Source organism: Paroedura picta, chromosome 3 (assembly GCF_049243985.1).
Source record: "Paroedura picta isolate Pp20150507F chromosome 3, Ppicta_v3.0, whole genome shotgun sequence".
NCBI lineage: Eukaryota > Metazoa > Chordata > Lepidosauria > Squamata > Gekkonidae > Paroedura > Paroedura picta.
The window spans coordinates 3,403,254-3,428,186 of record NC_135371.1 but is presented as its reverse complement, the minus strand read 5'-3'; the positions used below and the strand labels follow the sequence as shown (position 1 = coordinate 3,428,186).

Below are 24,933 nucleotides of genomic sequence, written 5' to 3'. Positions count from 1 at the left end.
TTTGAGACTCCTTCGGGTAGTGAAAAGCGGGGTATAAGTACCAACTTTTCTTCTTTAGGCAGATGACATTAAAATTTTCTAAATTTTCAAAAACAATATTGGTGAATCCAGTTCTCAGCTACATTCTGTACGTCTTTTCAGCCCTATCAGGTTATAAGTTAAAATGTAGGGGAGGTTAGTTGCCTTACCTTTTAATGAGGCCTTATCTCGTTGGGATTCCTCAAACTGAACAAAAAGATTAAAACTGGAAAAAGTCCCCAAAAGTCCAATATTGAGATCTCTAACATCGAGATCATTGTTAGATCGATTGTATTGGTGCCACCCTCTTCTGAATATTATTTTCCCCACCAGGCTGAACTTTGGGGGGAAGTCAGGTAACTAAGATCAGAATTGTGACCACCGGCGTTTGTAACTTGTTGTTGATGTTAATTGGGGTTTTTATGGGGATTTTATTGTGTTTTAACTATTTATGTTGTAAACCGCCCTGAGACCTATTTGGAGAAGGGCAGTCTAAAAATTTATTATTATTATTATTATTATTATTATTATTATTATTATTATTATTATTCATAATAATAATAATAATAATAATAATAATAATAATAATAATAATAATAATAATAAAACCAACCTTTAAAAAAATCAAACCAGGGAGAAACATTATCAGTGCACCAATTGTGGAAAGTATTTTATTTGCGCTATTTGTTGACCATCTTTCTTGTGGGGACAGATGACACACAGGAAGTCAATACATTCATCAAGATGGGAAATCCACTGAAAGAATGCAATAGGATTTGTGTAATAGAAATTTGGAACCTACCAGAAAACACAGGTGAAGTGAATGGTAGGTATCGATGTGATGCATTCCAGGTGTAGTCAACCTGTGGTCTTCCAGATGTCCATGGACTACAATTCCCATGAGCCCCTGCCAGCAAATGCTGGCAGGGGCTCATGGGAATTGTGGTCCATGGACATCTGGATGACCACAGGTTGACTACCCCTGCATTAAACAATGGGAAATTTTCTAGCCCCATCCCCTTTACAACAACTGGCAGTGTGAGCTATAGACAGTGGTATAAACTACGGTCCCAAACCCAAGAACCCAAGTTTCTTTCTGAGCCATTTTGTTCATGTGCAGCCCGATAGAAAGTCCCTCCGGAACGATTCCAGTTTTGTATAGTTTGCAGAAAGCCAGGAAAGTGGCAGCTTCCCTCAGAGGGGCTGCTCCTTAAACAGAGGATGCAGATGGTCAATTTGGGGCAGTGGTTGCTTTTGCCCATTTTGAGGGTGGCATCTGCAGGAGCCTCTTGGGAAAGCCGAGCGGGTGACGCAGTCCTGCAAATAGGGGGGACCGAGCCAACCCCTCACATTCAGCCTGGGAACTGCAAGCATGATAACAGATTTTGATGTGAGCTGTATAAAGTGCATTGCAGTAGCATTGTCCAGATGTGATCATGGCAAGGTGCTGGGGGCTGTAGCAAGATAGGCAGCCCTCTTCCAGGCTAGCTGGAGAGTCAGTTTGGTGTAGTGGTTAGGAGTGTGGACTTCTAATCTGGCAAGCTGGGTTTGATTCTGCGCTCCCCCATGTGCAGCCAGCTGGGTGACCTTGGGCTCCCCACGGCACTGAGAAAACTGCTCTGACCAAGCAGGAATCTCAGGGCTCTCTCAGCCTCACCCACCTCCCAGGGTGTCTGTGGTGGGGAGAGGAAAGGGAAGGTGATTGGAAGCTGCTTTGAGACTCCTGGTAGAGAAAAGCAGAGTAGAAGAACCAACTCTTGTTCTTCTAGTGCAGCCCTGTGGTGTGGCCTGTCCACAAGCACCCCAAGATCTGTTCCCACCCACACTGCTCCCCTGAACTGTATTTCAGGCCCAGGAAGCCTGCTTCTCATATTTGTGGCCCCAGCGTGGGTGCACTTCTTATAGAGCTCCCTCTTCTCCTTTGCCCACATTCCCAGTGTGTTCAGATCCTCTTGAATCCTCTCTGTCTTCTGGAGCCTTCACTCCTCCTCCCAGTTTGGTGTCACCTGCAGATTTGACGTGGAGTCCCCAGTCCACCCCCCACCCCTTCGGGCATGAAAATGTCGAAAAGCCATGAAGAGCCCCAGCTTTTGTGTGCTTAATGGGAAGGCGACTTGTAAGCCGCTTTGAGCCTCCTTCAGGTAGAGAAAAGCGGCATATAAGACCCAACTCTTCTTCTTCTTATCCTTTGCACAAGAAAATCAGAGTCCAGTTGCGCACCTTGAAGACCAACAAAGATTTATTCAGGGCATGAGCCTCCGAGTGCAAGCCCTCTTCCTCAGACTATGAACTCCTTAAATGACAGGGAATATAATATATAGTAAAAATCATTTTACATCAGTAGACTGTCACTTTGAGTTTGTTAAGCTGAAAAAGTGACCCTGGACTCAAACTTTTTCCTGTTCTCTGCGGACCCTCCTTCGGGTCTAGGGCGGCCGTGGGCGGGATTGCTCCCGAGGAGTCCCATTGACCCGCAGCGGGCGTCGCTGGCTGCAGCCGGGAGCTGGAGCCAGGGTTGGGGGCGTGTAGATTTCTGCCCGGCGGGGCAAGGGTTAAAAGGACCAAGCGGTTTGCTAGAGAGGCCGAGCCCGGAGGGAAGCTAGTGAAGAACGGCTCCCTTCCTGTGCGTGGGTTTTTGGGGGAGGGGAGGGGAGGGGGCTTCTTTCTGCATTGCAAAGAGAGGAGGGGGGGGGGAGTGCAGCTCTGCAGAAGCAGGTGACGTCCCGGGAAGGTCTCCTTGCAAGTAGGAGCTGGGAGGGGGGGGAGACATTGGGGATGGGGATGCGGCTCCCGGCAGAAATGCCTGATGAGATCTGCTGCAGAGAATAAAGAGCTTCCGAAGGCAGGTGGGAGAGATTCGCGGAGACCTTCAGCCATAGCTGCCGGCCCAGGTGCCGGAGGGGAACCTCCACATTCAGAGGCACTCAACCCCTGGATCCCGGAGGCAACATCAGAGGAAGGGCCTGGGCCCGCAAGTGTCGTGGTTAAGAGCGGCGGCCTCTAATCTGGAGAAGCGGGTTTGATTCCCCGCTCCTCCTCCCCAGGCAGCCAGCCGGGTGACCTTGGAATGGCCTCAGTTCCCTCAGAGCTCTCTCTGCTCCGCTTTCCCCACTGGGTGTCTGCTGTGGGGAGAGGAGGGGGAAGGTGCTCCGAAGTCGCTTTGAGACCTCTTTCGGCAGAACTGCTCTGTGAGAGCAGCTCTAAGAGAACTGAGACTAGCCCAAGGTCACCCAGGAATCACACCCGGCTCGCCAGATTAGAAGCTCTTAACCCAAACACCACGCTGGCTCTGGGAGGGAGGAAATAATCAGTGACTTAAATACAAGGGGAAAAAATGTATGAAACCCTAGTTCTGCTGCTTGTCATTTTACGTTTGTGGAGAGGGAGCCTCTTTCGGGGTGTTTAATAAACACATTGTGGATACTGGCGAGGATATTGGGGGGGGGGTCGCCTACCTGAATGGGAATCAAATGCAGCCCCGTTCTAAGTCTCCGATGCTATTGAATAAACATTTTTTAAAAGCATTTGATTCAGAGGCACAAAAGCTTAACACAATTGCTTTCCTGTTCATCCCAGCAGCCCCTGCGCCTAACCCTGCCTGACGCTTTCTCCCTGTTCCCTTCTGTGAGCTGCTGGAGAAAATCCTGCCTGACGCTTCCTGCCTACAGAGGAAATGTCAAGAGGAGGAAGGGGAAGAGCTGTTTTTTTGAACCCTGCTTGTCAGTGCCCAAAGGAGTCTCAGAGTGGCTTGCCTCCTTACAATTGCCTCCTCATCCTTCCTCTGTACAGAGACCCTGTGAGGTAGGTGGAGCTGAGAGTGCTCTGAGAGAACTGTTCTTGAGAACAGTTCTAAGAGAACTGGGATTGGCCCAAGGTCACCCAGCTGGCTGCAGGTGGTGGTGGAGTGGGGAATCAAACTCGGCTTCTCCAAATTACAGGCCGCTGCTCTTAACCATCCTGGCTCTCAATAGAGCAATCGCTTATGCCAGTCCTTGTGCTGTATTGACTTCTACAGTTAAGGTAGCCGAATGACCTTGATCCTGACCTGCAGAGCACAACAAGGACCAGCCTTCTGATCCAGCAGGGCCATCCTGGGTGTGTCCTGACCATCGTGGTTGATGTAGCTCCATTCTCTCTAGCCTGCTTTCTGACTTCTTGCTACGTTCTCCTCTCCCTCTTCAGATCAAGTCATCTTTTTTGAGTCAGAGGCGACCCAATAGAAGGGGCAGAAGATGGAAGTGCAGGACCCAGAAGGGCCAGGAAGTGGCAAGAGACCAAGGAAAGACCTTCATCTCATCCAGGCAGGGGCTGGTGTGGAATTCCGGGAAAGGGCTGGGCCAGAGGTCCTGCATGAGGACGCTGGGATCTCGGATGAACACCGCCAGCGATTTCGGCAGTTCCGCTACCAGGAGGCCGAGGAGCCCCGAGAGGTTTGCAGCCGGCTCCACGGACTCTGCAACCGCTGGCTGGAGCCGGAGAGGCACACCAAGCAGCAGATCCTGGACCTGGTGATCCTGGAGCAGTTCCTGGCCCTCCTGCCCCAGGAGATGCAGGGCTGGGTGAGAGGATGCGGGCCGGAGAGCAGCTCCCAGGCGGTGGCCCTGGCCGAAGGCTTCCTCCTGAGCCAGGCGGAGGAGAAGAGGCAGGTGGACCAGGTGAGGGAGGTCCATGAAGTTCCTTCAAGCTGTGATCTTTGACCTCAGCCTGAGGCCTCCCTGCCCCTCGTGTCTCCCTCCAGGGTTTCTCAGCCAGGGCTTCATGGCACTCTGGGGTTTCTGGACAGCCATGGAAGGGCTTCCTGCGTGGGTGGGAGTTAAGTCATTTTTAATTTGCAAAACATTTATTGCGTATTATGACCATATATGGTCATGTTGACACCCCCCCTCCCCAAATGGCCAATGATGGGTGCTGGAGGCAGCAGGAAGGGGAGGGGCCCCAGGTGGGCGTGTCCTCAGCGATGCTTCCCAACCATATTCTGCATGATCGCACCACTTCTGGGGTCTCTTGAAATCTGAAAAATGTTTCGGGGGGTTCTCAAGGGTAAGAAAGCCGAGGAAGGCGGCCCAGACACCGGACCCCGGAAGAAGAGAGCCCTGCCTCTGGTTCTTGCTGCTGCGGCTGAAGCAGCTCTGTTGATCCAGGCCGGGGTGAGGCTGGGAACGGGGCAAGATTCATCTCCTGGGTCTTCAGCATTTCTCCTCTTGCCTGTTTCAGATGGAGGGACCACCTGTGAAGACGGAAGCAACATTCGCTGAGGAGGAAAAGCAGAGGGCACAGGCCCCGGAGGGCGCCCCAGATGCCTTCTCACGTGGTAAGGGTGCCTTCTGCCCAGATTTGGGCCCCTTGTGGGGATGAGGAAGAAGAGTCTGGTTTTGTACCCCACTTTTCACTACTCAAAGCAGCTTACAATTGCCTGCCCTTCCTCTCCCCACAACAGACCCCCTTGTGGGGTAGGTGAGGCTGAGAGAGCCCTGAGAGAAGGCCACCCATCTGGCTGCAGGTGGAAGAGGAGGGGGGAATCAAAGCTGTTTCTCCAGATGGGAGGCCTCTGCTTTTGACCACTGCAACATGTTGGACAGAAGCTTAGGGGCAGGAGAGAAGGGAATACTGCAGAGCACACAACACAAGAGTGGACCTCTCGGGGGGGGGGTATACCGATTTGTGGGAAACAATTCTGTTCTCCTTCACACTAATTAAAATCTGCACGAAGCAGGCGTCAAACAAGTCAGGGGGCTAACAGCCTTGCTTCCACCGTTGTCTCCCCTCCCAGGCAACGAAGGCATCATGGTGTCGATCCGTCGTCCTTGCAGAAGAGTGGGAAGGGGTGCTGCCCCTGCAGTCCAGGTAGGGGAGATGCACAGGGACAGCCTGAGCCCCCCCATTCTTTCTCAGGAGGGCTTTGCTGAGCGCCCCTCCCTTGACCCCTGCCGAGCTCTACGCCCTGCCCCCTCCCAGAAGGCCCCCTTCCCGAGTGCAGCACGATCCCTGATACGGAAATCTTTTCTTTCTTCTTCCAGTGCCCCGTTTCCTTTGAGGAGGTGGCCGTGTCTTTCACCGAGGCGGAGTGGGCCCTGCTGGATCCGGGCCAGAGAGCTCTCTACGTGGAAGTCATGCTGGACAACGCTGGGAGCGTGGCCTCTCTGGGTAAGGACAGTCCAGTTTAAGGGATCAGCCTCCAAAAGTAGAACTTGGCACATCCAGCTCCCTGTTTCATTTGCTTTCCATTAGTTTTGCAGCCTGAAAAGGGGCCTGTGCTGAGAGCAGCTGGAGATGATGAAGCAGAAGAGTTGGTTCTTATATGCCGCTTACCCAAAGGACTCTCAAAGCAGCTTACATTCACCTTCCCTTTCCTCTCCCCACAACAGGCACCCTGTGAGGTGGGTGAGGCTGAGAGAGCCCTGAGATTCCTGCTCGGTCAAAACAGTTTTATCAGTGCTGTGGGGAGCCCAATGTCCCCCAGCTGGCTGCATGTGGGGGAGGGCAGAATCGAACTCGGCTCGCCAGATTAGAAGTCCGCACTCCTAACCACTACACCAAACTGGCTCGTGCTGGGAGCCAAGATAATTTCATCCAGGGGTGTCAGGGAAGGGAAAGTAGGAAACTAGATATTGGCTGAGGGGTGGGATTCACAGTCCAAGTAGTTCAGCAGTGGGATGGGCTGCCTATGGAAGTGAGGAACTCCCTCTCACTGGCGGTCTTCAAGCAGGAGCTGGACAGATCCTTCTCCTGGATGCTTGAGGCTGATCCTGCATGGGGCAGGGGGTGCGGCTAGATGGCCTGTGTGGCCCCTTCTCAGCTCTCTCAGCCCCACCTCCCTCTCAGGGTGCCTGTTCTGCGGCATCCTGCATTATAAGATTGCGTCAACTTTTGCTATATTTCCTCCGTCCTTCCAACGCATGTGCATGGACCGTATGGAATCGTGATGCATTTCTTATAAGAATACAGGAGCCGTTTGTTCTTTTTTTTTGGTTTCTTCCCACTGATAGCCCAGGGCCTGGTCTGGGCCTTTTGGGATCGTTTGCTTAGTGTGCAGAACCCAAACAGGGTGACCACTAGACTGGAAAACCTTTTATGATTTTATTCAACTGCAGAAGAACAAAATGTCACAGGGGGGTTGGTCCCGAAAGAGCCTGCGTGTGGAACAACAGAGTTCCGTGAAATTATATAACTTCTCATTGGAGGTGGGAGAAGGTCAAGGCAATAACCTAAGGTCTCCTCCCTTTGCACCTCCCCCTGCGACCCCCCTTAGCGTGGCAGGAGAAGCCAACCCACAGGGCTGGTCCTGGGAAATCTGCAGCTGGTGTTGTGGCTGGCATGAGAACCAGGGTGGAGTTCACAGCCTGAGGTGGAGAAACACAGAGGGCTCTCTCTCTCTCTCTCTCTCTCTCTCTCTCTCTCTCTCTCTGTCTCTGTCTCTGTCTCCGTCTCTCTCTCTCTCTCTCTCTCTCTCTCTCTCTCTCTCTCTCTCTCTCTCTCTCTCTCTCTCTCTCTCTCTCTCTCTCTCTCTCTCTCTCTCTCTCTCTGTGAGATCAGGCCTACTAACATGGGTGCTAACTGGGCGTCTCTCTTTATTTCAGCAGAGGATGGTCAATGGAACAACAAAGATGCACGTCCTCAATCACCTGTGAGAATAAAGAATGAAGACTTGGAAAGGAACTTCCAGAGACAAGGTTGGCCTACGAGGCAGAAAGGAAGCCCCACGGTTGCAAAGCAGGATAAATCTATTGCTTGCAAAGAAGGAGGGCGTTTCCGGAAAGTAATTCAGGTGGTGCAGGAAAAATACAACTTTTCGGAGTGTGGAAGGAACTTCGCGGATCAAGCCCGATATAATATCCACTTGCAAATGCACAGCGGAAGGCAGACCCATCAGTGCTTGGAGTGTGGGAGGAGCTTCCGTTGCAGAGCAGAGTTGCTCAGACACCAGAGAACCCACACAGGGGAGAAACCATTTGAATGCTCGGCATGTGGCAAGAGATTCAGTCGCCACGGGTCCCTTCGACTGCATCTGAGGACCCACACAGGGGAGAAGCCTTTCGAGTGCTCAGAGTGCGGAAAGAGATTCAGGCAGAGTGGCACTCTGCAAGAACATCAGAGAACCCACACCGGGGAGAAACCATACGAATGCTCAGAGTGTGGAAAGAGATTCAGTCTGAGGGGAAATCTTCAAAAGCATCTAAGGACCCACACAGGGGAGAAAGCTTTTGAGTGCTCAGAGTGTGGAAAGAGATTCAGTAGGAATGGCAATCTTCACCAGCACCTACAAAGTCACAGAGGGGAGAAACCTTTTCAGTGCTCCGAGTGTGGGAAGAGATTCAGTCGGCGTAGCTACCTCCTAGAGCATCTAAGGACCCACACAGGGCAGAAACCTTTTGAGTGTTCTGAGTGCGGGAAGAGATTCTGTCACAGTTCAAGTCTCCAGAAGCATCTAAGGACCCACACAGGGGAGAAACCTTTTGAGTGCTCAGAGTGTGGAAAGCGATTCAGGCAGAGTGGCAACCTTCACCAGCATCTACGAACCCACAGAAGGGAGAAACCTTTTGAGTGCTCAGAGTGCGGAAACAGATTCAGGCAGAGTGGCGCTTTGCAAGAACATCAGAGAATCCACACGGGGGAGAAACTATACGAATGCTCCGAGTGTGGAAAGGGATTCAGTCTGAGGGGGAATCTTCAAAAGCATCTAAGGACCCACACAGGGGAGAAAGCTTTTGAGTGCTCAGAGTGTGGAAAGAGATTCAGTAGTAATGGCAATCTTCACCAGCACCTACAAAGTCACAGAGGGGAGAAACCTTTTCAATGCCTCGAGTGTGGGAACAGATTCAGTCGGGGTAGCAGTCTTCAGCAGCACCTACAGAATCATTGCGAGAAGAAACCTTTTGACTTGGCGGAGTGCGAAGAGAAACTCAGTCAGCCTGGCCTTCTGTTTTTATGAGCTGGTCTTTATTAAATGTTTCAAAAGTCAGTGCGGTGTGTCTTTTGGAACTTGTATCTAAAGCTGTACAAAATAAATATTCTTGTGGGTTCTTGAGAACAGCCCTTCATTCCACAGCTGATCCAATGATTGTTCCCAATGTGCTTTCCCTACCTTCTGGATGTGGGCCAGTTACGTTCAAGAGCCAGAGTGTTGGGTTACGATTGGGTGGCTCTGGGTTCAAATCCATACTAGGCATGGAAGTCACACACATTTTCACACAGACATACCCTGGAAGACAATTGTTAACTAGGGATTAAACCTTTACAAGGGGAGGACATCTTGCGCCTTTCTTACAGTTTTTATTAAAATATTTCCATTCTGCTCTCTTGTGGTTCAGCAACCCCCCCACACCTCTCTTCCCTTGACCTCTTTAAACATTGCCTGCCATTCAGACCCCCTCAGGATCCTCCACAAACAAACAGACCTTGTAAGGTCTTTAGAAGAACTCCAAGGAAGACCTCCCCTCCCCTCCCCTCCTCTCCTCTCCTCCCCTCTCCTTTGAGAGCCAAGCTGACAGAACCAGAGCCATGATGGAAAAGGCCCAGCCCCTAGAAAACGGTGCATCTTAGTCTGCTTGTGTGCCTAATATCAGCTCTTTATTGTGGGAAGACGTCTGAGTTCTTCTTTTGTGTGGGAGGTATAGAAACTTCCCATTTATAGGTGGGGAAAAACCCTGTTAGAGACAGAGTGGGGTCCCTAGGTTTAAACGTCTAGATGCGGGTTCTTTCTCATCCCGTGTTTCAGGCGGGGTTTTGGAGCTGCAACTGTTTCAGTGGTTGTTCCGGTAAAGGGGGTGTAGGCGGGGGGGGGGAGTATCCCTGTTGATTCTCCATGGAGTCCTGGTGGAATCCTCTTCTGCTAAGTAAAGCAGAGCCAGTTTGGTGTCGTGGTTAGGAGTGCGGACTTCTAATCTGGCAAGCCGGGTTCAATTCTGCATTCCCCCACATGCAGCCAGCTGGGTGACTTTGGGCTTGCCATGGCGCTGATAAAGCTGTTCTAACCGAGCAGGAATATCAGGCCGAGAAGAGATTCTCCCCACCCTCCAGCAGTGGAACTGTCCCCAGGTGTGACGCGGGGGTCTCCATGTATTTCCTAAGCCAGGTCTGCCGCCTCTAGATGCCAGCCTCCAGGTAGGAGCTGGGGATACCCCAGAATTGGAGCTCATCTCCCTGGGACAGGGATCAGTTCCCCTGGAGAAAAGGGCTGTTTTGGAAGGGGGATTCCCTACCATTAGACTCCACTGAGGGCTCTCTGCAACCTAAATCCTGGCCAGTCCTGGCTCTGCCCCCAAGGTCTCCCAGTATAAACCAGAGCTGCCAACCCTAAACCCATCTGGATGAGTAATAGGGTTGCAAGTGTCCTGCATTGTGCAGGGGGGGAGGGGTTGGACTAGATGACCCAAGAGGTCCCTTTCAACTATGATTCTATTATTCTATCTGCTGAAGGGCGTTTGACGTGGGCACCGGATCTAGTTTGTCTGGACCAGGGATAGTCAAACTGCGGCCCTCCAGATGTCCATGGACTACAATTTCCATGAGCCCCTGCCAGCATTTGCTGGCAGGGGCTCATGGGAATTGTAGTCCATGGACATCTGGAGGGCTGCAGCTTGACTACCCCTGGTTTAGGGCTTTGAAAATTAAGAGTCAACCTTGAATCTGATTCAGTCTCCAGCCTGGAGCCAGGGCAATGACAAAATCCCTCCCCAAAGCAGACATCAGAGTTATGGGATAAGAGGACAAATTCCCTCACGGATTGGAAACTGGCTAAACAGCGGGAAGTGGGAAGCGGGAAGCAGGAATAAATGGTCAGTTCTCACAATGCAGCCATGTGAGCCTCAGGATTCCATGGTTTCCCTTAAACACCTTTTTCCTGTTTGTGTGTTTTGAATTTCTTTCTTCCCTGTTGTGATAAATGAGGTTCTTTTGGATCCAGCCCAGAGGTGCAGGCCCCGATCCGGCCAGAGCGCGTGGGTTTTCTAGCCTGGGGTTTAATGTGAGGCCGTCCTGATTTCTCCCCCCACCCCCCCTTCTTTGTTTCTCAGCCCTGTTCTTTTGTCCGGTTTTTCTTGAACTGGCAATGCTTTGAGAAAACAGCTAGCTAGACGGTTAGGTCTGTTTTATTCATTTATTTATTCACATTTATGGACCGCCCTCCCCGAAGGCTCAGAGCGGTTTACATATAACTGAAACTATACATGAAACCATACATAGAATAACATTCATATTATTAATTGATAGACCGGGTGACAGTATAACATGACATAAGCAGGGGTAACTCGAACAGATCCAGGAGTCTTAGTGGGTTTCTGGGGGGGGGGCTGCAGATGTTGGTTGGTTGGCCTGGCCTCAGCCAAATGCCTGGTGGAAGAGCTCCCTTTTGCAGGCCTTCTTCTTCTCTCTCTCTCTCTCTTTCTGTACATACATGTTTCTCTTCACAGTGTAAACTATTTTATTCTTTAAGCAGCCTGGTGCTCGGCTCTCTCTGCTGCAAACACAGTAACACGGCTACCCATCTTGATCTGGCCCTTGCTCTTTTCTACTGATAAAGACTAATCTGCTCACCTGGCCTCAGCCAGGGCCTTTTCAGTCCTGGCCCCTACCTGGTGGAATGAGCTCCCGGGGGAAGTGCGGGCCCTCAGGGAGCTTTCCGCTTTCCATAGGGCCTGTAAAACGGAGCTCTTCCGCCAGGTTTACAGTCAGAGCCAGTGCTGAAGCCGATGGCATGGGCACCCTTGATATCTTGGCACAGCTTAGTGTCCCCCCCCCATGCCGACCCCCCCCCGCAAGGTCCTTCCTGTTAAGGAAGGCTATGTTTTTGCAATCTCTTGGTTTTTTGTTGTATTGTAGTTAACTGGGTTTTAATGGGTATTTTATTGGGTTTTTATTGTTGCATTGTTTGTTGTGACCCACCACAAGTCAGTCTCTGAGAATGGCGGGCTATAAATCCAACAAATAAAACAATATGGCTACCCATATGGATCGATAACCTTTAGGCAGGGGTAGTCAAACTGCGGCCCTCCAGATGTCCATGGACTACAATTCCCAGGAGCCCCCTGCCAGCATTCGCTGGCAGGGGGCTCCTGGGAATTGTAGTCCATGGACATCTGGAGGGCCGCAGTTTGACTACCCCTGCCTTTAGGAGTGTCAGTAAACATTTATTTATTTATTTATTTATTATATTTATATGCCGCCCTCCCCGGAGGCTCAGGGCGGTTTACATGGAACTTACGAACCACACATGAAACAATCTGCACTAATAATCATACAAACATTTGGACAGGTAGATACTGTTTACTGAGGCTTCTAAGAAGGCCTGTGAAAATAAATTATAAAGTAATGTGTTTATATACTACCCCATCCTTCTTAACTCGAGGCGGTTAACAACATTGTAAAATCATACAGTCAGTAGTAAAACCGGACAATTATTCAACATTAAATCCTTTACCCCATGCTGGCTCTCAGTCCCACAAATTCCCACCCACCCTCTAAAAATTCTCAGTGGGTACCAAGAAAGACATTAGATGCTATAAAACCCTCTGGGGCCTCTACAGAAAAAAAATAACCTAATTTCTTTACATATATTGGTTTTATGGGTATTTGTTACTGTAAAAGGCCTCGAGCCCACTTGTCAGGAAACAAATCAAATGAATAAAAAGTAAGCAGGAAAGAGAAAATCCTCCAGGACTCTATAGCACATGTCAAGCAGGGATCCCCGGACCCAAATTCTGGGATAGATCAGCCAGTTAGGAGCAGAAGCACAAGAAAAACCGTTCTTACCCGCCCTCAGCTGCACAGGACAAGGGGGTCAGACAAATATTCACTTTATTTACTTGGCAGAAGAGGATTCCACCAGGACTCCATGGAGAAGAGGGATACTTCCCCCCCCCCCGCATACACCCCCTTTACCGGAACACAACCACTGAAACAGTCGCAGCTCCAAATCCCCGCCTGAAACACGGGATGAGAAAGAACCTGCATCTAGATGTTTAAACCTAGGGATGCCACTCTGTCTCTAGAAGAACTCGGACGTCTTCTCACAATAAAGAGCTGATATTAGGCACACAAGCAGACTAAGATGCGTCATTTTCTAGGGGCTGGGCCTTTTCCATCATGACTCTGGTTCTGCCAAATTGGCTCTCAGAGGAGAGGGGAGGAGAGGAGGGGAGGGGAGGGAAGAGGAGATTTTCGTTGGTGATCTTCTAAAGACCTTACAAGGTGTTTGTTTGTGGAAGATTCTGAGGGGGTCTGAATGGCAGGCAGTGTTTAAAGAGATCAAGGGAAGAGGGGTGTGGGCATTTGGTGAGCCACAAGATAGAGCAGAATCTAAACATTTTAATAAAAACTATCCATAAGAAAGGCCCAAGAAGCCCTCCCCTTGGAAAGGTTTAATCCCTAGTTAACAACTGTATTCCAGGGGATGTTAGTTCGAAAATGTCTGGGACTTCCATGTCTAGTATGGATTTGAACCCAGAGCCACCCAATCGTAACCAACACTCTGGCTCTTGAACGTAACTGGCCCACATCCTGAAGGTAGGGAAAGCACATTGAGTACAATCATTGGATCAGCTGTGGCATGAAGGGCTGTTCTCAAGAACCCACAAGAATATTTATTTTGTACAGCTTTAGATACAAGTTCCAAAAGACACACCGCACTGACTCATAAAAGCAGAAGGCCAGGCTGACTGAATTTCTCTTCGCACTCCGCCAAGTCAAAAGGTTTCTTCTCGCAATGATTCTGTAGGTGCTGCTGAAGACTGCTACCCCGACTGAATCTGTTCCCACACTCGAGGCATTGAAAAGGTTTCTCCCCTCTGTGACTTTGTAGGTGCTGGTGAAGATTGCCATTACTACTGAATTTCTTTCCACACTCTGAGCACTCAAAAGCTTTCTCCCCTGCGTGCATCTTTAGATGCTTTTGAAGATTTCCCTTCAGACTGAATCCCTTTCCACACTCGGAGCATTCGTATGGTTTCTCCCCGGTATGGGTTCTCTGATGATCTTGCAGAGCGCCACTCTGCCTGAATCTGTTTCCACACTCTGAGCACTCAAAAGGTTTCTCCCCTGTGTGGGTCCTTAGATGCTGGTGAAGGCTGCCACTCTGCCTAAATCGCTTTCCACACTCTGAGCACTCAAAAGGTTTCTCCCCTGTGTGGGTCCTTAGATGCTTCTGGAGACTTGAACTGTGACCGAATCTCTTGCCGCACTTGGAACACTCAAAAGGTTTCTCCCCTGTGTGGGTCCTTAGATGTTTCTGGAGACTTGAACTGTGACAGAATCTCTTCCCGCACTTGGAACATTCAAAAGGTTTCTGCCCTGTGTGGGTTCTAAGATGCTCCACGAGTTCGCTACGCCGACTGCATCTTTTCCCACACTCAGAGCATTGAAAAGGTTTCTCCCCTCTGTGACTCTGTAGGTGCTGGTGAAGATTGCTGTTCGTACTGAATTTCTTTTCACACTCTGAGCACTCAAAAGCTTTCTCCCCTGTGTGGGTCTTTAGATGCTTTTGAAGATATGCCTTCAGACTGAATCTCTTTCCACATTCTGAGCATTCGTATGGTTTCTCCCCAGTGTCGGTTCTCCCATGTTCTTGCAGAGTGCCATTCTGCCTGAATCCCATTCCGAACTCGGAGCACTTTGAAGCTTTCTCCCCTGGGTGGATCCTTAGATGCTTTTGAAGATTCCCCCTCACACTGAATCTCTTTCCACACTCTGAGCATTCGTATGGTTTCTCCCCGGTGTGGGTTCTCTGATGTGTTTGCAGAGCGCCACTCTGCCTGAATCTCTTTCCACACTCTGAGCATTCGAAAGGCTTCTCCCCTGTGTGGGTTCTCAGATGCAGTCGGAGACACCCGTGGCGACTGAATCTCTTGCCACATGCCGAGCATTCAAAAGGTTTCTCCCCTGTGTGGGTTCTCTGGTGTCTGAGCAACTCTGATCTGCAACGGAAGCTCCTCCCACACTCCAAGCATTGATGGGTCTGCCTTCCGCTGTGCATTTGCAAGTGGATATTACATTGGCCTTGATCCGGGAAGTTCCTTCCACTCTCCAAAAGGTTGTATTCTTCCTCCACCACCTGAATTACTTCCTGGAAACCCCTTCCTTCTTCGCAAGCAATGGATTTATCCCGCTCTGCAACCGTGGGGCTTCCTTTCTGCCTCGTAGGCCCGCCCTGACTCTGCAAGTCCCTTTCCAAGTCTTCATTCTTTACTGTCACAGGCGATTGAGGATGTGCCTCTTCGTTGTTCCGCTGATTGTCCCCTGCTGAAATAAAGAGAGATGCCCAGTTAGCACCCATGTAAGGAGACCTGATCTGAAAGAGAGAGAGGACCCTTTGTGTTTCTCCACCAGCTGCAGATGTCCCTGGACCAGCCCTGTGGGTTGGCTTCTTCTGCCACTCTATGTTGTATGCTGAGTTTGCAGCCACCCGAACGCCTGGAGTCCCCCAGCAGAGGTCAGTCCAAGGGCAAACCTCCCCATGACCTACGGTTGCTCGATATTTTGACAAACAAGCTGGGACCACGGTGTTGATGGAGATGGGGTTGAACTTTCCACTCTTGTTATGCTAGGAAATGCTGAGATTCCTAAAGTGCCCATTCCATGTTTAAACAAAGTTCTGTAATATTTTGTCTCTGTCACTTAGCTTGTCTCAATCAGAAGGCCTTGTGAGGAGGGTTTATTTGACCATCTCTTGAAATGCTGCCAAATGGTGCCCAACTTGATGTCCCAGGCTGGCCGATGTCCCAGGCCGATAGAGTGGTTGCTACTAAACCACTGGAGTCGGGCGGAGGGCCGGGGGGAACAGATATCGCCTTTTAGAGACCTTTTGGGGACCTTTCCAGTGACCTAGCAAAATGGCATAAGGGTGGTCCCAGGGGGATGTGCAAAGGGTGGAGACCTTAGGTTATTGGCTTGATCTGTACAGGCATCACCTTCTCCTGCCTCCAATGTAAAGTTATATAATTTCATGGAACAAAGATAAGTTGTTCGACACACAGGCTCTTTCGGGACCAACCCACCTTCTGCAGGTGAATAAAATCATAAAAGGTTTTCCAGTCTAGTGGACATTCTATTTGGGGTCTGCACACTAGAGCTATCAGAAGAAGAAGAAGAGCTGGTTCTTATATGCCGCTTTTCTCTACCCGAAGGAGGCTCAAAGCGGCTCACAGTCGCCTTCCCTTTCCTCTCCCCACAACAGACACCCTGTGAGGGGGGTGAGGCTGAGAGAGCGCTGATATCACTGCCCGGTCAGAACAGTTTTATCAGTGCCTTGATGATCCCAATGTCACCCAGCTGGCTGCATGTGAGGGAGTGCAGAATCGAACCCGGCATGCCGGATTAGAAGTCCGCACTCCTAACCACTACACCAAACTGGCTCTCCCAAATTGGCTCTCTTTTTTTCTTCAGTGGAAGAAACCAAAAAAAGAACAATCTCTGCAAGCAACGGCTGTCATACTGTCCATGCACATGCGTTGGAATGACGGTGGAAATATAGCAGAGGTTGACGCAATCTATGACATAGGATGCTGCAGAAGAGCTTGGGAAATGACAAGAGCATCTAGACCAGCGGTAGCCACACTGCAGCTCTCCAGATGTCCATGGACTACAATTCCCATGAGCCCATGCCAGCATTTGCTCATGGGAATTACTTTCCCTTCCCCGACCCCCCTGGATGAAATTATCTTGGCTCCCGGCACGAGCTTCCACCATCTCCAGCTGCTCTCAGCACAGGCCCCTTTTCAGGCTGCAAAACTAATGGGAAGCAAATGAAACAGGGAGCTGGATGTGCCAAGTTCTACTTTCGGAGGCTGGTCCCTTAAACTGGACTGTCCTTACCCAGAGAGGCCACGCTCCCAGCGTTGTCCAGCATGACTTCCACATAGAGAGCTCTCTGGGCCGGATCCAGCAGGGCCCACTCCGCCTCGGTGAAAGACACGGCCACCTCCTCAAAGGAAACGGGGCACTGGAAGAAGAAAGAAAAGATTTCCGCGTCGGGGACCGCGACCGCACTCGGGAAGGGGGCCTTCTGGGAGGGGGCAGGGCGTAGAGCTCGGCAGGGGTCAAGGGAGGGGCGCTCAGCAAAGCCCTCCTGAGAAAGAAGGGGGGGGCTCGGGCTGTCCCTGTGCATCTCCCCTACCTGGACTGCAGGGGCAGCACCCCTTCCCACTCCTCCGCAAGGACGATGGATCGACACCATGATGCCTTCGTTGCCTGGGAGGGGAGACAACGGTGGAAGCAAGGCTGTTAGCCCCCTGGCTTGTTTGACGCCTGCTTCGTGCAGATTTTAATTCGTGTGAAGAACGGAATTGTTTCCCACAAATCGGTATACCCCCCCCCCAAGAGGTCCACTCTGTGTTGTGTGGGTACAAAACCCAACTCTTCTTCCTCATCCCCACAAGGGGCCCAAATCTGGGCAGAAGGCACCCTTACCACGTGAGAAGGCATCTGGGGCACCCTCCGGGGCCTGTGCCCTCTGCTTTTCCTCCTCAGCGAATGTTGCTTCCGTCTTCACAGGTGGTCCCTCCATCTGAAACAGGCAAGAGGAGAAATGCTGAAGACCCAGGAGATGAATCTTGCCCCATTCCCAGCCTCACCCCGGCCTGGATCAACAGAGCTGCTTCAGCCGCAGCAGGAAGAACCAGAGGCAGGGCTCTCTTCTTCCGGGGTCCGGTGTCTGGGCCGCCTTCCTCGGCTTTCTTACCCTTGAGAACCCCCTGAAACATGTTTCAGACTTCCAGAAACCCCAGAAGTGGTGCGATCATGCAGAATATGGTTGGGAAGCATCGCTGAGGACACGCCCACTTGGGGCCCCTCCCCTTCCTGCTGCCTCCAGCACCCATCCTTGGCCATTTGGGGAGGGGCTGTCAACATGACCATATATGGTCATAACACCCAATAAATGTTTAGCAAATTAAAAATGACTTAACTCCCACCCACGCAGGAAGCCCTTCCATGGCTGTCCAGAAACCCCAGAGTGCCATGAAACCCTGGCTGAGAAACCCTGGAGGGAGACACGAGGGGCAGGGAGGCCTCAGGCTGAGGTCAAAGATCACAGCTTGAAGGAACTTCACGGAGCTCCCTCACCTGCTCGGCCTGCCTCTTCTCCTCCGCCTGGCTCAAGAGGAAGCCTTCGGCCAGGGCCACCGCCTGGGAGCTGCTCTCCGGCCCGCATCCTCTCACCCAGCCCTGCATCTCCTGGGGCAGGAGGGCCAGGAACTGCTCCAGGATCACCCGGTCCAGGATCTGCTGCTTGGTGTGCCTCTCTGGCTCCAGCCAGCGGCTGCAGAGTCCGTGGAGCCGGCTGCAAACCTCTCGGGGCCCCTCAGCCTCCTGGTAGCAGAGCTGCCGAAATCGCTGGCGGTGTTCATCCGAGATCCCGGCGTCCTCATGCAGGACCTCTGGCCCAGCTCTTTCCCGGAATTCCACACCAGCCCCTGCCTGGATGAGATGAAGGTCTTTCCTTGGTCTCTTGCCACTTCCTGGCCCTTCTGGGTCCTGCACTTCCATCTTCTCTCCCTTCTATTGGGTCGCCTCTGACTCCAACAAGATGACTTGATCTGAAGAGGGAGAGGGGAACGTAGCAAGAGGTCAGGAAGCAGGCTAGAGAGAATGGAGCTACATCACCCACGCTGGTCAGGACACACCCAGGATGGCCCTGCTGGATCAGAAGGCTGGTCCTTGTTGTGCTCTGCAGGTCAGGATCAAGGTCATTCAGCTACCTTAACTGCAGTAGTCAATGCAGCACAAGGACTGGCATAAGCGATTGCTCTACTGAAAGCCAGGATGCTTAAGAGCGGCGGCCTCTAATTTGGAGAAGCCGAGATTGATTCCCCACTCCCCCACATTCAGCCAGCTGGGTGACCTTGGGCTAGTCACAGCACTGATAAAGCTGTTCTGAGTGAGCTGGAATATCAGGGCTCTCTCAGCCTCACCCACCCCACAGGGTGTCTGTTGTGGGGAGAGGAAAGGGAAGAAGATTGTAAACCATTTTGAGACTCCTTCGGGTAGAGAAAAGCAGCATATAAAAATCAATTCTTCTTCATTAATATCAGGGCTCTCTGAGTCTCCCCTCCCTCACAGGGGGTCTGTTGTGGGGAGAGAAAGGGAAGGTGATTGGAAGCCACTTTGAGACTCCTTCGGGTAGAGAAAAGCAGGGGACCAAAACAAATCCTCTTCTTTATCATCGTACTTTTAGCCCGACATTCCTTATGGACTCAGGGCAGGTTACAACAGGTAAAACAATACAATTCAAGATTTTATAAACTTTAATGTATAACATCTTAATTTATATTGATTGAAAGGTATAATTCTAAAAATACAACATGACCAATTTTCAATAAATACAAAAATACAGAACTGTTTGCCCAGTGTGGCGATCTCTCTTAAGAAAAAGCAGGGGGGTAATGTATGGACTTCTCAATACACTAAATCTAGCCCAGCATCCTGGCTTGCAGAGTGGCCAACCAGTTCTAGGGCTGCCAGGTCCCCCCCCCCTCCCCAATGGCTAATGGCAGGGGATGGGGGGGCTGGAAAAGAATTACCCGAACCGGGTTAGGAAATTCCTGCAGATTTGGGTTCAGAGTCTGGAGGAAACAGAGACCTTGACGGAGACCTTGGGGGTAAGATAACCATAGCATCCATTTTCTCCAGGGGAACAGATCTGTGTAGTCTGGAGATGAGCTGACACTCTGGCTGATCCCCAGGTCCCACCTGGAGGCTGGCTTCCCTAACCAGTTCTTCAGGATGGCCAAACAAAAGGGCACAGAAGAAGACCTGGATTTTGCACCCTGCTTTTCACTGCCCAAAGAGGACTCAGAGCAACTTACAAACACCTTCCCCCTCCTCTCCCCACAACAGAGACCCAGTGCGGACGGTGGGGCTTAGAGAGCTCTGAGAGAACTGAGACTGTTTCAAGGTCACCCAGCTGACTGCATGGGGGGGGGGAGCGGGGAATCAAACCCGCTTCTCCAGAATAGAGGCCGCCGCTCTTAACCACGACACCTGCTGGCCCAGGCCCTTCCTCTGATGTTGCCTCCGGGATCCAGAGGTTGAGTGCCTCTGAATGTGGAGGTTCCCCTCCGGCACCTGGGCCGGCAGCTATGGCTGAAGGTCTCCGCGAATCTCTCCCACCTGCCTTTGGAAGCTCTTTATTCTCTGCAGCAGATCTCCGCAGGCACTTCTGCCGGGAGCCGCATCCCCATCCCCAATGCCTCCCCCCCTCCTCCCAGCTCCTACTTGCAAGGAGACCTTCCCGGGACGTCACCTGCTTCTGCAGAGCTGCACTCCCCCCCCCTCCTCTCTTTGCAATGCAGAAAGAAGCCCCCTCCCCTCCCCCAAAAACCCACGCACAGGAAGGGAGCCGTTCTTCACTAGCTTCCCTCCGGGCTCGGCCTCTCTAGCAAACCGCTTGGTCCTTTTAACCCTTGCCCTGCCGGGCAGAAATCTACACGCCCCCAACCCTGGCTCCAGCTCCCGGCTGCAGCCAGCGGCGCCGGCTGCGGGTCAATGGGACTCCTCGGGAGCAATCCCGCCCACGGCCGCCCTAGACCCGAAGGAGGGTCCGCCGGCGGCTCAGAGAACAGGGAAAAGTTTGAGTCCAGGGTCACTTTTTCAGCTTAACAAATTCTTACTGTAAAGTTAAGAGCCTCTTGTGGTGCAGAGTGGTAATGCAGCAGACATGCAGTCTGAAGCTCTGCCCATGAGGCTGGCAGTTCGATCCCAGCAGCCGGCTCAAGGTTGACTCAGCCTTCCCTCCTTCCGAGGTCAGTAAAATGAGGACCCAGCTTGCTGGGGGTAAACGGTAATGACTGGGGAAGGCCCTGGCAAACCACCCCGTATTGAGTCTGCCATGAAAACGCTGGAGGGCGTCACCCCAAGGGTCAGACATGACCCGGTGCTTGCACAGGGGATACCTTTACCTTTACCTTTACTGTAAAGCCGACATTTTTCTTTTTATTCCAGCTGCAAGGAGGCTTTCATGTGTAAGCAGAATCCTTCAGCGAGAAGGAGATCCGGAGACCTGTTGGGGGCTGCTCAAGAAAAGCCATAGGAGTGCAAACCAGGAGGCCTTGTGTGTGTGTGTGTGTGTGTGTGTGTGTGTGTGACAATCTCCCTTGCACGGACTAGGAAGGGTTAAAGGGACCGAGCGGCGCTTCCTAGGCCGGCTGCGGGGGGCGGGAGGGGGAGAGAAACCCGCGGCTCCTCCGGCTTCTCTCTCTCTCTCTCTCTCGGGGGATCCGGCGGGGCTGGGGGGGAATCCTGCGGAGGGTCGGGAGCCGCGCGGAGGGCCTGCTCTGCAGGGGGGGTGTCTCTGCGGGTCCCACCTGCAGGGCGCGGCCGGGGACGGGGAGGGGGAGGAGGGCAGGCTGGCCCTTCCCTGCTCGCGAGGAGGGCTGCGACCCGCGCAGGATCGCGCCGCTGTGAGCTCGGCTGGGATCCCCGGTAAGGAGCAGGAGGGGGAGCCGGTTTACCCCCAGGCCGAGAAGAGCCCCCACCCCCCCCTCCAGCAGGTGGAACCGCCCCCAGGTGTGACGCCTCTAGATGCCAGCCTCCAGGTAGGGCCTGGGGATCCCCCGGAATTGCAGCTCATCTCCCTGCGACAGGGATCAGCTCCCCTGGAGAAAAGGGCTGCTTTGGGAGGGGGATTCCCTAGCATTAGAAGAGAGCTTTCTGCTTTCCGTAGGGCCTGTAAAACGGAGCTCTTCTGCCAGGTGTATGGCCGGGGCCAGTGCTAAAGCCGATGGTATGGGGACCCTTGATATCTTGGCACGGCTTAGTGTCCCCCCCTGCAAGGTCCTTCCTGTTAAGGAAGGCTATGTTTTTCCCATCTCTTGTTTTTTTTGTTCTATTGCAGTTAACTGGGTTTTAATGGGTATTTTATGGGGTTTTTATTTGTGACCCGCCACGTGAAGTTGTCTGAGAACTGCGGGCTATAAGCCCAACAAATAAACAAACAATATGGCTACTCATATTGATCGATAACATTTGGGGGTGTCAGTAAACATGTGGACAGGTAGACATTGTTTGCTGAGCCTTCTAGAAGGCCTGTGAAAATATATAATTACAAAGTAATGTTTTGTTTATATATGCTGCCCCATCCTTCTTAACATTTTAAAATGATACAGTCAGCAGTAAAACTGTACAATAATAAAGCATCAAATCCTTCATAAAACCGCCTCCTGCACTGAGCATGGGGTTGGCCTAGATGGCCTTTGCACATCCCCCTGGGACCACCCTTATGCCATTTTGCTAAATCACTGGAAAGGTCCCCAAAAGGTCTCTAAAAGGTGATATCTGATCCCCCCAGCCCTCCGTCCGACTCCAGTGGTTTAGTAGCAACCACTCTATCGGCCTGGGACATCGGCCAGCCTGGGACGTCAAGATGGGCACCATTTGGCAGCATTTCAAGAGATGGTCAAATAAACCCTCCTCACAACGCCTTCTGATTGAGACAAGCTAAGTGACAGAGACAAAATATTACAGAACTTTGTTTAAACATGGAATGGGCACTTTAGGAATCTCAGCATTTCCTAGCATAACAAGAGTGGAAAGTTCAACCCCATCTCCATCAACACCGTGGTCCCAGCTTGTTTGTCAAAATATCGAGCGACCGTAGGTCATGGGGAGGTTTGCCCTTGGACTGACCTCTGCTGGGGGACTCCAGGCGTTCGGGTGGCTGCAAACTCAGCATACAACATAGAGTGGCAGAAGAAGCCAACCCACAGGGCTGGTCCAGGGACATCTGCAGCTGGTGGAGAAACACAAAGGGTCCTCTCTCTCTTTCAGATCAGGTCTCCTTACATGGGTGCTAACTGGGCATCTCTTTATTTCAGCAGGGGACGGTCAGCGGAACAACGAAGAGGCACATCCTCAATCGCCTGTGACAGTAAAGAATGAAGACTTGGAAAGGGACTTGCAGAGTCAGGGCGGGCCTACGAGGCAGAAAGGAAGCCCCACAGTTGCAGAGCGGGATAAATCCATTGCTTGCGAAGAAGGAGGGGGTTTCCAGGAAGTAATTCAGGTGGTGGAGGAAGAATACAACCTTTTGGAGAGTGGAAGGAACTTCCCGGATCAAGACCAATATAATATCCACTTGCAAATGCACAGCGGAAGGCAGACCCATCAATGTTTGGAGTGTGGGAGGAGCTTCCGTCGCAGAGTAGAGCTGCTCAGACACCAGAGAACCCACACAGGGGAGAAACCTTTTGAATGCTCGGCATGTGGCAAGAGATTTAGTCGCCACGGGTGTCTTCGACTGCATCTGAGAACCCACACAGGGGAGAAGCCTTTTGAATGCTCAGAGTGTGGAAAGAGATTCAGGCAGAGTAGCCATCTTCAAAACCATCTGAAAACTCACACCGGGGAGAAACCATACGAATGCTCAGAGTGTGGAAAGAGATTCAGTCTGAGGGGGAATCTTCAAAATCATCTAAGGACTCACCCCGGGGAGAAAGCTTTTGAGTGCTCAGAGTGTGGAAAGAAATTCAGTAGGAACAGCAGTCTTCAGCACCACCTACGAAGTCACAGAGGGGAGAAACCTTTTCAGTGCTCCGAGTGTGGAAAGAGATGCAGTCGGCGTAGCGACCTCCTACAGCATCTTAGAACCCACGCAGGGCAGAAATCTTTTGAGTGTTCCAAGTGCGGCAAGAGATTCTGTCACAATTCAAGTCTCCGGAAGCATCTAAGGACCCACACAGGGGAGAAACCTTTTGAGTGCTCAGAGTGTGGAAAGCGATTCAGGCAGAGTGGCAACCTTCACCAGCATCTACGAACCCACAGAGGGGAGAAACCGTATGAATGCTCAGAGTGCGGAAACAGATTCAGGCAGAGTGGCGCTCTGCAAGAACATCGGAGAATCCACACCGGGGAGAAACCATACGAATGCTCCGAGTGTGGAAAGGGATTCAGTCTGAGGGGGAATCTTCAAAAGCATCTAAGGACCCACACAGGGGAGAAAGCTTTTGAGTGCTCAGTGTGTGGAAAGAAATTCAGTAGTAATGGCAATCTGCACCAGCACCTACAAAGTCACCGAGGGGAGAAACCTTTTCAATGCTTGGAGTGTGGGAACAGATTCAGTCGGGGTAGCAGTCTTCAGCAGCATCAACAAAATCACTGTGTGAAGAAACCTTTTGAATTGGCGGAGTGCGAAGAGAAATTCAGTCAGCCTGGCCTTCTGTTTTTATGAGCTGGTCTTTATTAAATGTTTCAAAAGTCAGTGCGGTGTGTCTTTTGGAACTTGTATCTAAAGCTGTACAAAATAAATATTCTTGTGGGTTCTTGAGAACAGCCCTTCATGCCACAGCTGATCCAATGATTGTACTCAATGTGCTTTCCCTACCTTCTGGATGTGGGCCAGTTACGTTCAAGAGCCAGAGTGTTGGTTACGATTGGGTGGCTCTGGGTTCAAATCCATACTAGGCATGGAAGTCACACACATTTTCACACAGACATACCCTGGAAGACAATTGTTAACTAGGGATTAAATTTCTGCAAGGGGAGAGCTTCTTGGGTCTTCCTTATGGATAGTTTTTATTAAAATGTATATATTCTACTCTCTCTTGTGGTTCAGCAAACCCTCACAATCTCTCTTCCCTTAACCCCTTTAAACATTGCCTGCCATTCAGACCCCCCGCAAACAAACAGACCTTATAAGGTTTTTAGAAGATCACTAAGGAAAATGTCCTCTCCCCTCCTCTCCTCCCCTCTCCTCTGAGAGCCAAGGTGGCAGAACCAGAGTCATGATGGAAAAGGCCCAGCCCCTAGAAACTGACGCATCGTAGTCTAATATCAGCTCTTTATTGTGAGAATACATCTGAGTTCTTCTTTTGTGTGAGGTATAGAATCCTCCCATTTATAGGTGGGGACAAACCCTGTTAAAGACAGAGTGGCATCCCTAGGTTTAAACATCGAGATGCGGGTTCTTTCTCATCCCGTGTTTCAGGCGGGGAT

General features: G+C 51.3%; 3 protein-coding genes across 7 annotated transcripts in view; 2 read left to right on the top strand and 1 right to left on the bottom strand.

Annotated features, from left to right (window-relative positions):
* The first annotated feature begins 2,600 nt into the window (after positions 1–2,600).
* On the top strand, positions 2,601–24,199 carry LOC143834169 (uncharacterized). Its single transcript, XM_077330771.1, has 8 exons — positions 2,601–2,641; positions 3,598–3,819; positions 4,201–4,673; positions 5,233–5,329; positions 5,789–5,862; positions 6,036–6,162; positions 7,596–8,879; positions 22,989–24,199. The coding sequence occupies exons 3-8, from the start codon at positions 4,251–4,253 to the stop codon at positions 24,167–24,169; spliced, it is 3,186 nt and encodes a 1,061-aa protein (XP_077186886.1). The 5' UTR covers positions 2,601–2,641; positions 3,598–3,819; positions 4,201–4,250; the 3' UTR covers positions 24,170–24,199.
* On the bottom strand, positions 12,100–21,068 carry LOC143833955 (uncharacterized). Of its 5 annotated transcripts, none has more exons than XM_077330335.1 (6): positions 20,910–21,068; positions 18,070–18,542; positions 17,416–17,512; positions 17,123–17,196; positions 16,822–16,948; positions 12,100–15,249 (listed from the first exon to the last, which is right to left on the bottom strand). In XM_077330335.1, the coding sequence occupies exons 2-6, from the start codon at positions 18,490–18,492 to the stop codon at positions 13,646–13,648; spliced, it is 2,325 nt and encodes a 774-aa protein (XP_077186450.1). In that variant the 5' UTR covers positions 18,493–18,542; positions 20,910–21,068; the 3' UTR covers positions 12,100–13,645. The 5 variants fall into 5 exon arrangements, with proteins under 5 accessions (XP_077186450.1, XP_077186447.1, XP_077186451.1 ...); XM_077330332.1 differs by lacking the exon at positions 20,910–21,068 and adding an exon at positions 20,335–20,471; XM_077330336.1 differs by lacking the exon at positions 20,910–21,068 and adding an exon at positions 20,335–20,471 and having other exon boundaries at positions 12,100–15,246.
* Positions 21,350–24,933, top strand: part of LOC143834007 (uncharacterized) — a 29,587-nt gene continuing 26,003 nt past the window's right edge. Inside the window, exon 1 of the mRNA XM_077330482.1 lies at positions 21,350–21,426. The gene's annotated coding sequence lies outside the window, so the exon portion shown is untranslated. The remainder of the gene's footprint in view (positions 21,427–24,933) is intronic.

Coding starts and splice junctions, on each gene's coding strand:
- LOC143834169 (XM_077330771.1), top strand. CDS start 4,251: ATGGAAGTGCAGGACCCAGAAGGGCCAGGAAGTGGCAAGAGACCAAGG. Junction 4,674..5,232: donor AGAAGAGGCAGGTGGACCAG/GTGAGGGAGGTC, acceptor TGCCTGTTTCAG/ATGGAGGGACCACCTGTGAA. Junction 5,863..6,035: donor GTGCTGCCCCTGCAGTCCAG/GTAGGGGAGATG, acceptor TTCTTCTTCCAG/TGCCCCGTTTCCTTTGAGGA.
- LOC143833955 (XM_077330335.1), bottom strand. CDS start 18,492: ATGGAAGTGCAGGACCCAGAAGGGCCAGGAAGTGGCAAGAGACCAAGG. Junction 17,513..18,069: donor AGAAGAGGCAGGCCGAGCAG/GTGAGGGAGCTC, acceptor TGCCTGTTTCAG/ATGGAGGGACCACCTGTGAA. Junction 17,197..17,415: donor CCCAGATGCCTTCTCACGTG/GTAAGGGTGCCT, acceptor CTCCCCTCCCAG/GCAACGAAGGCATCATGGTG.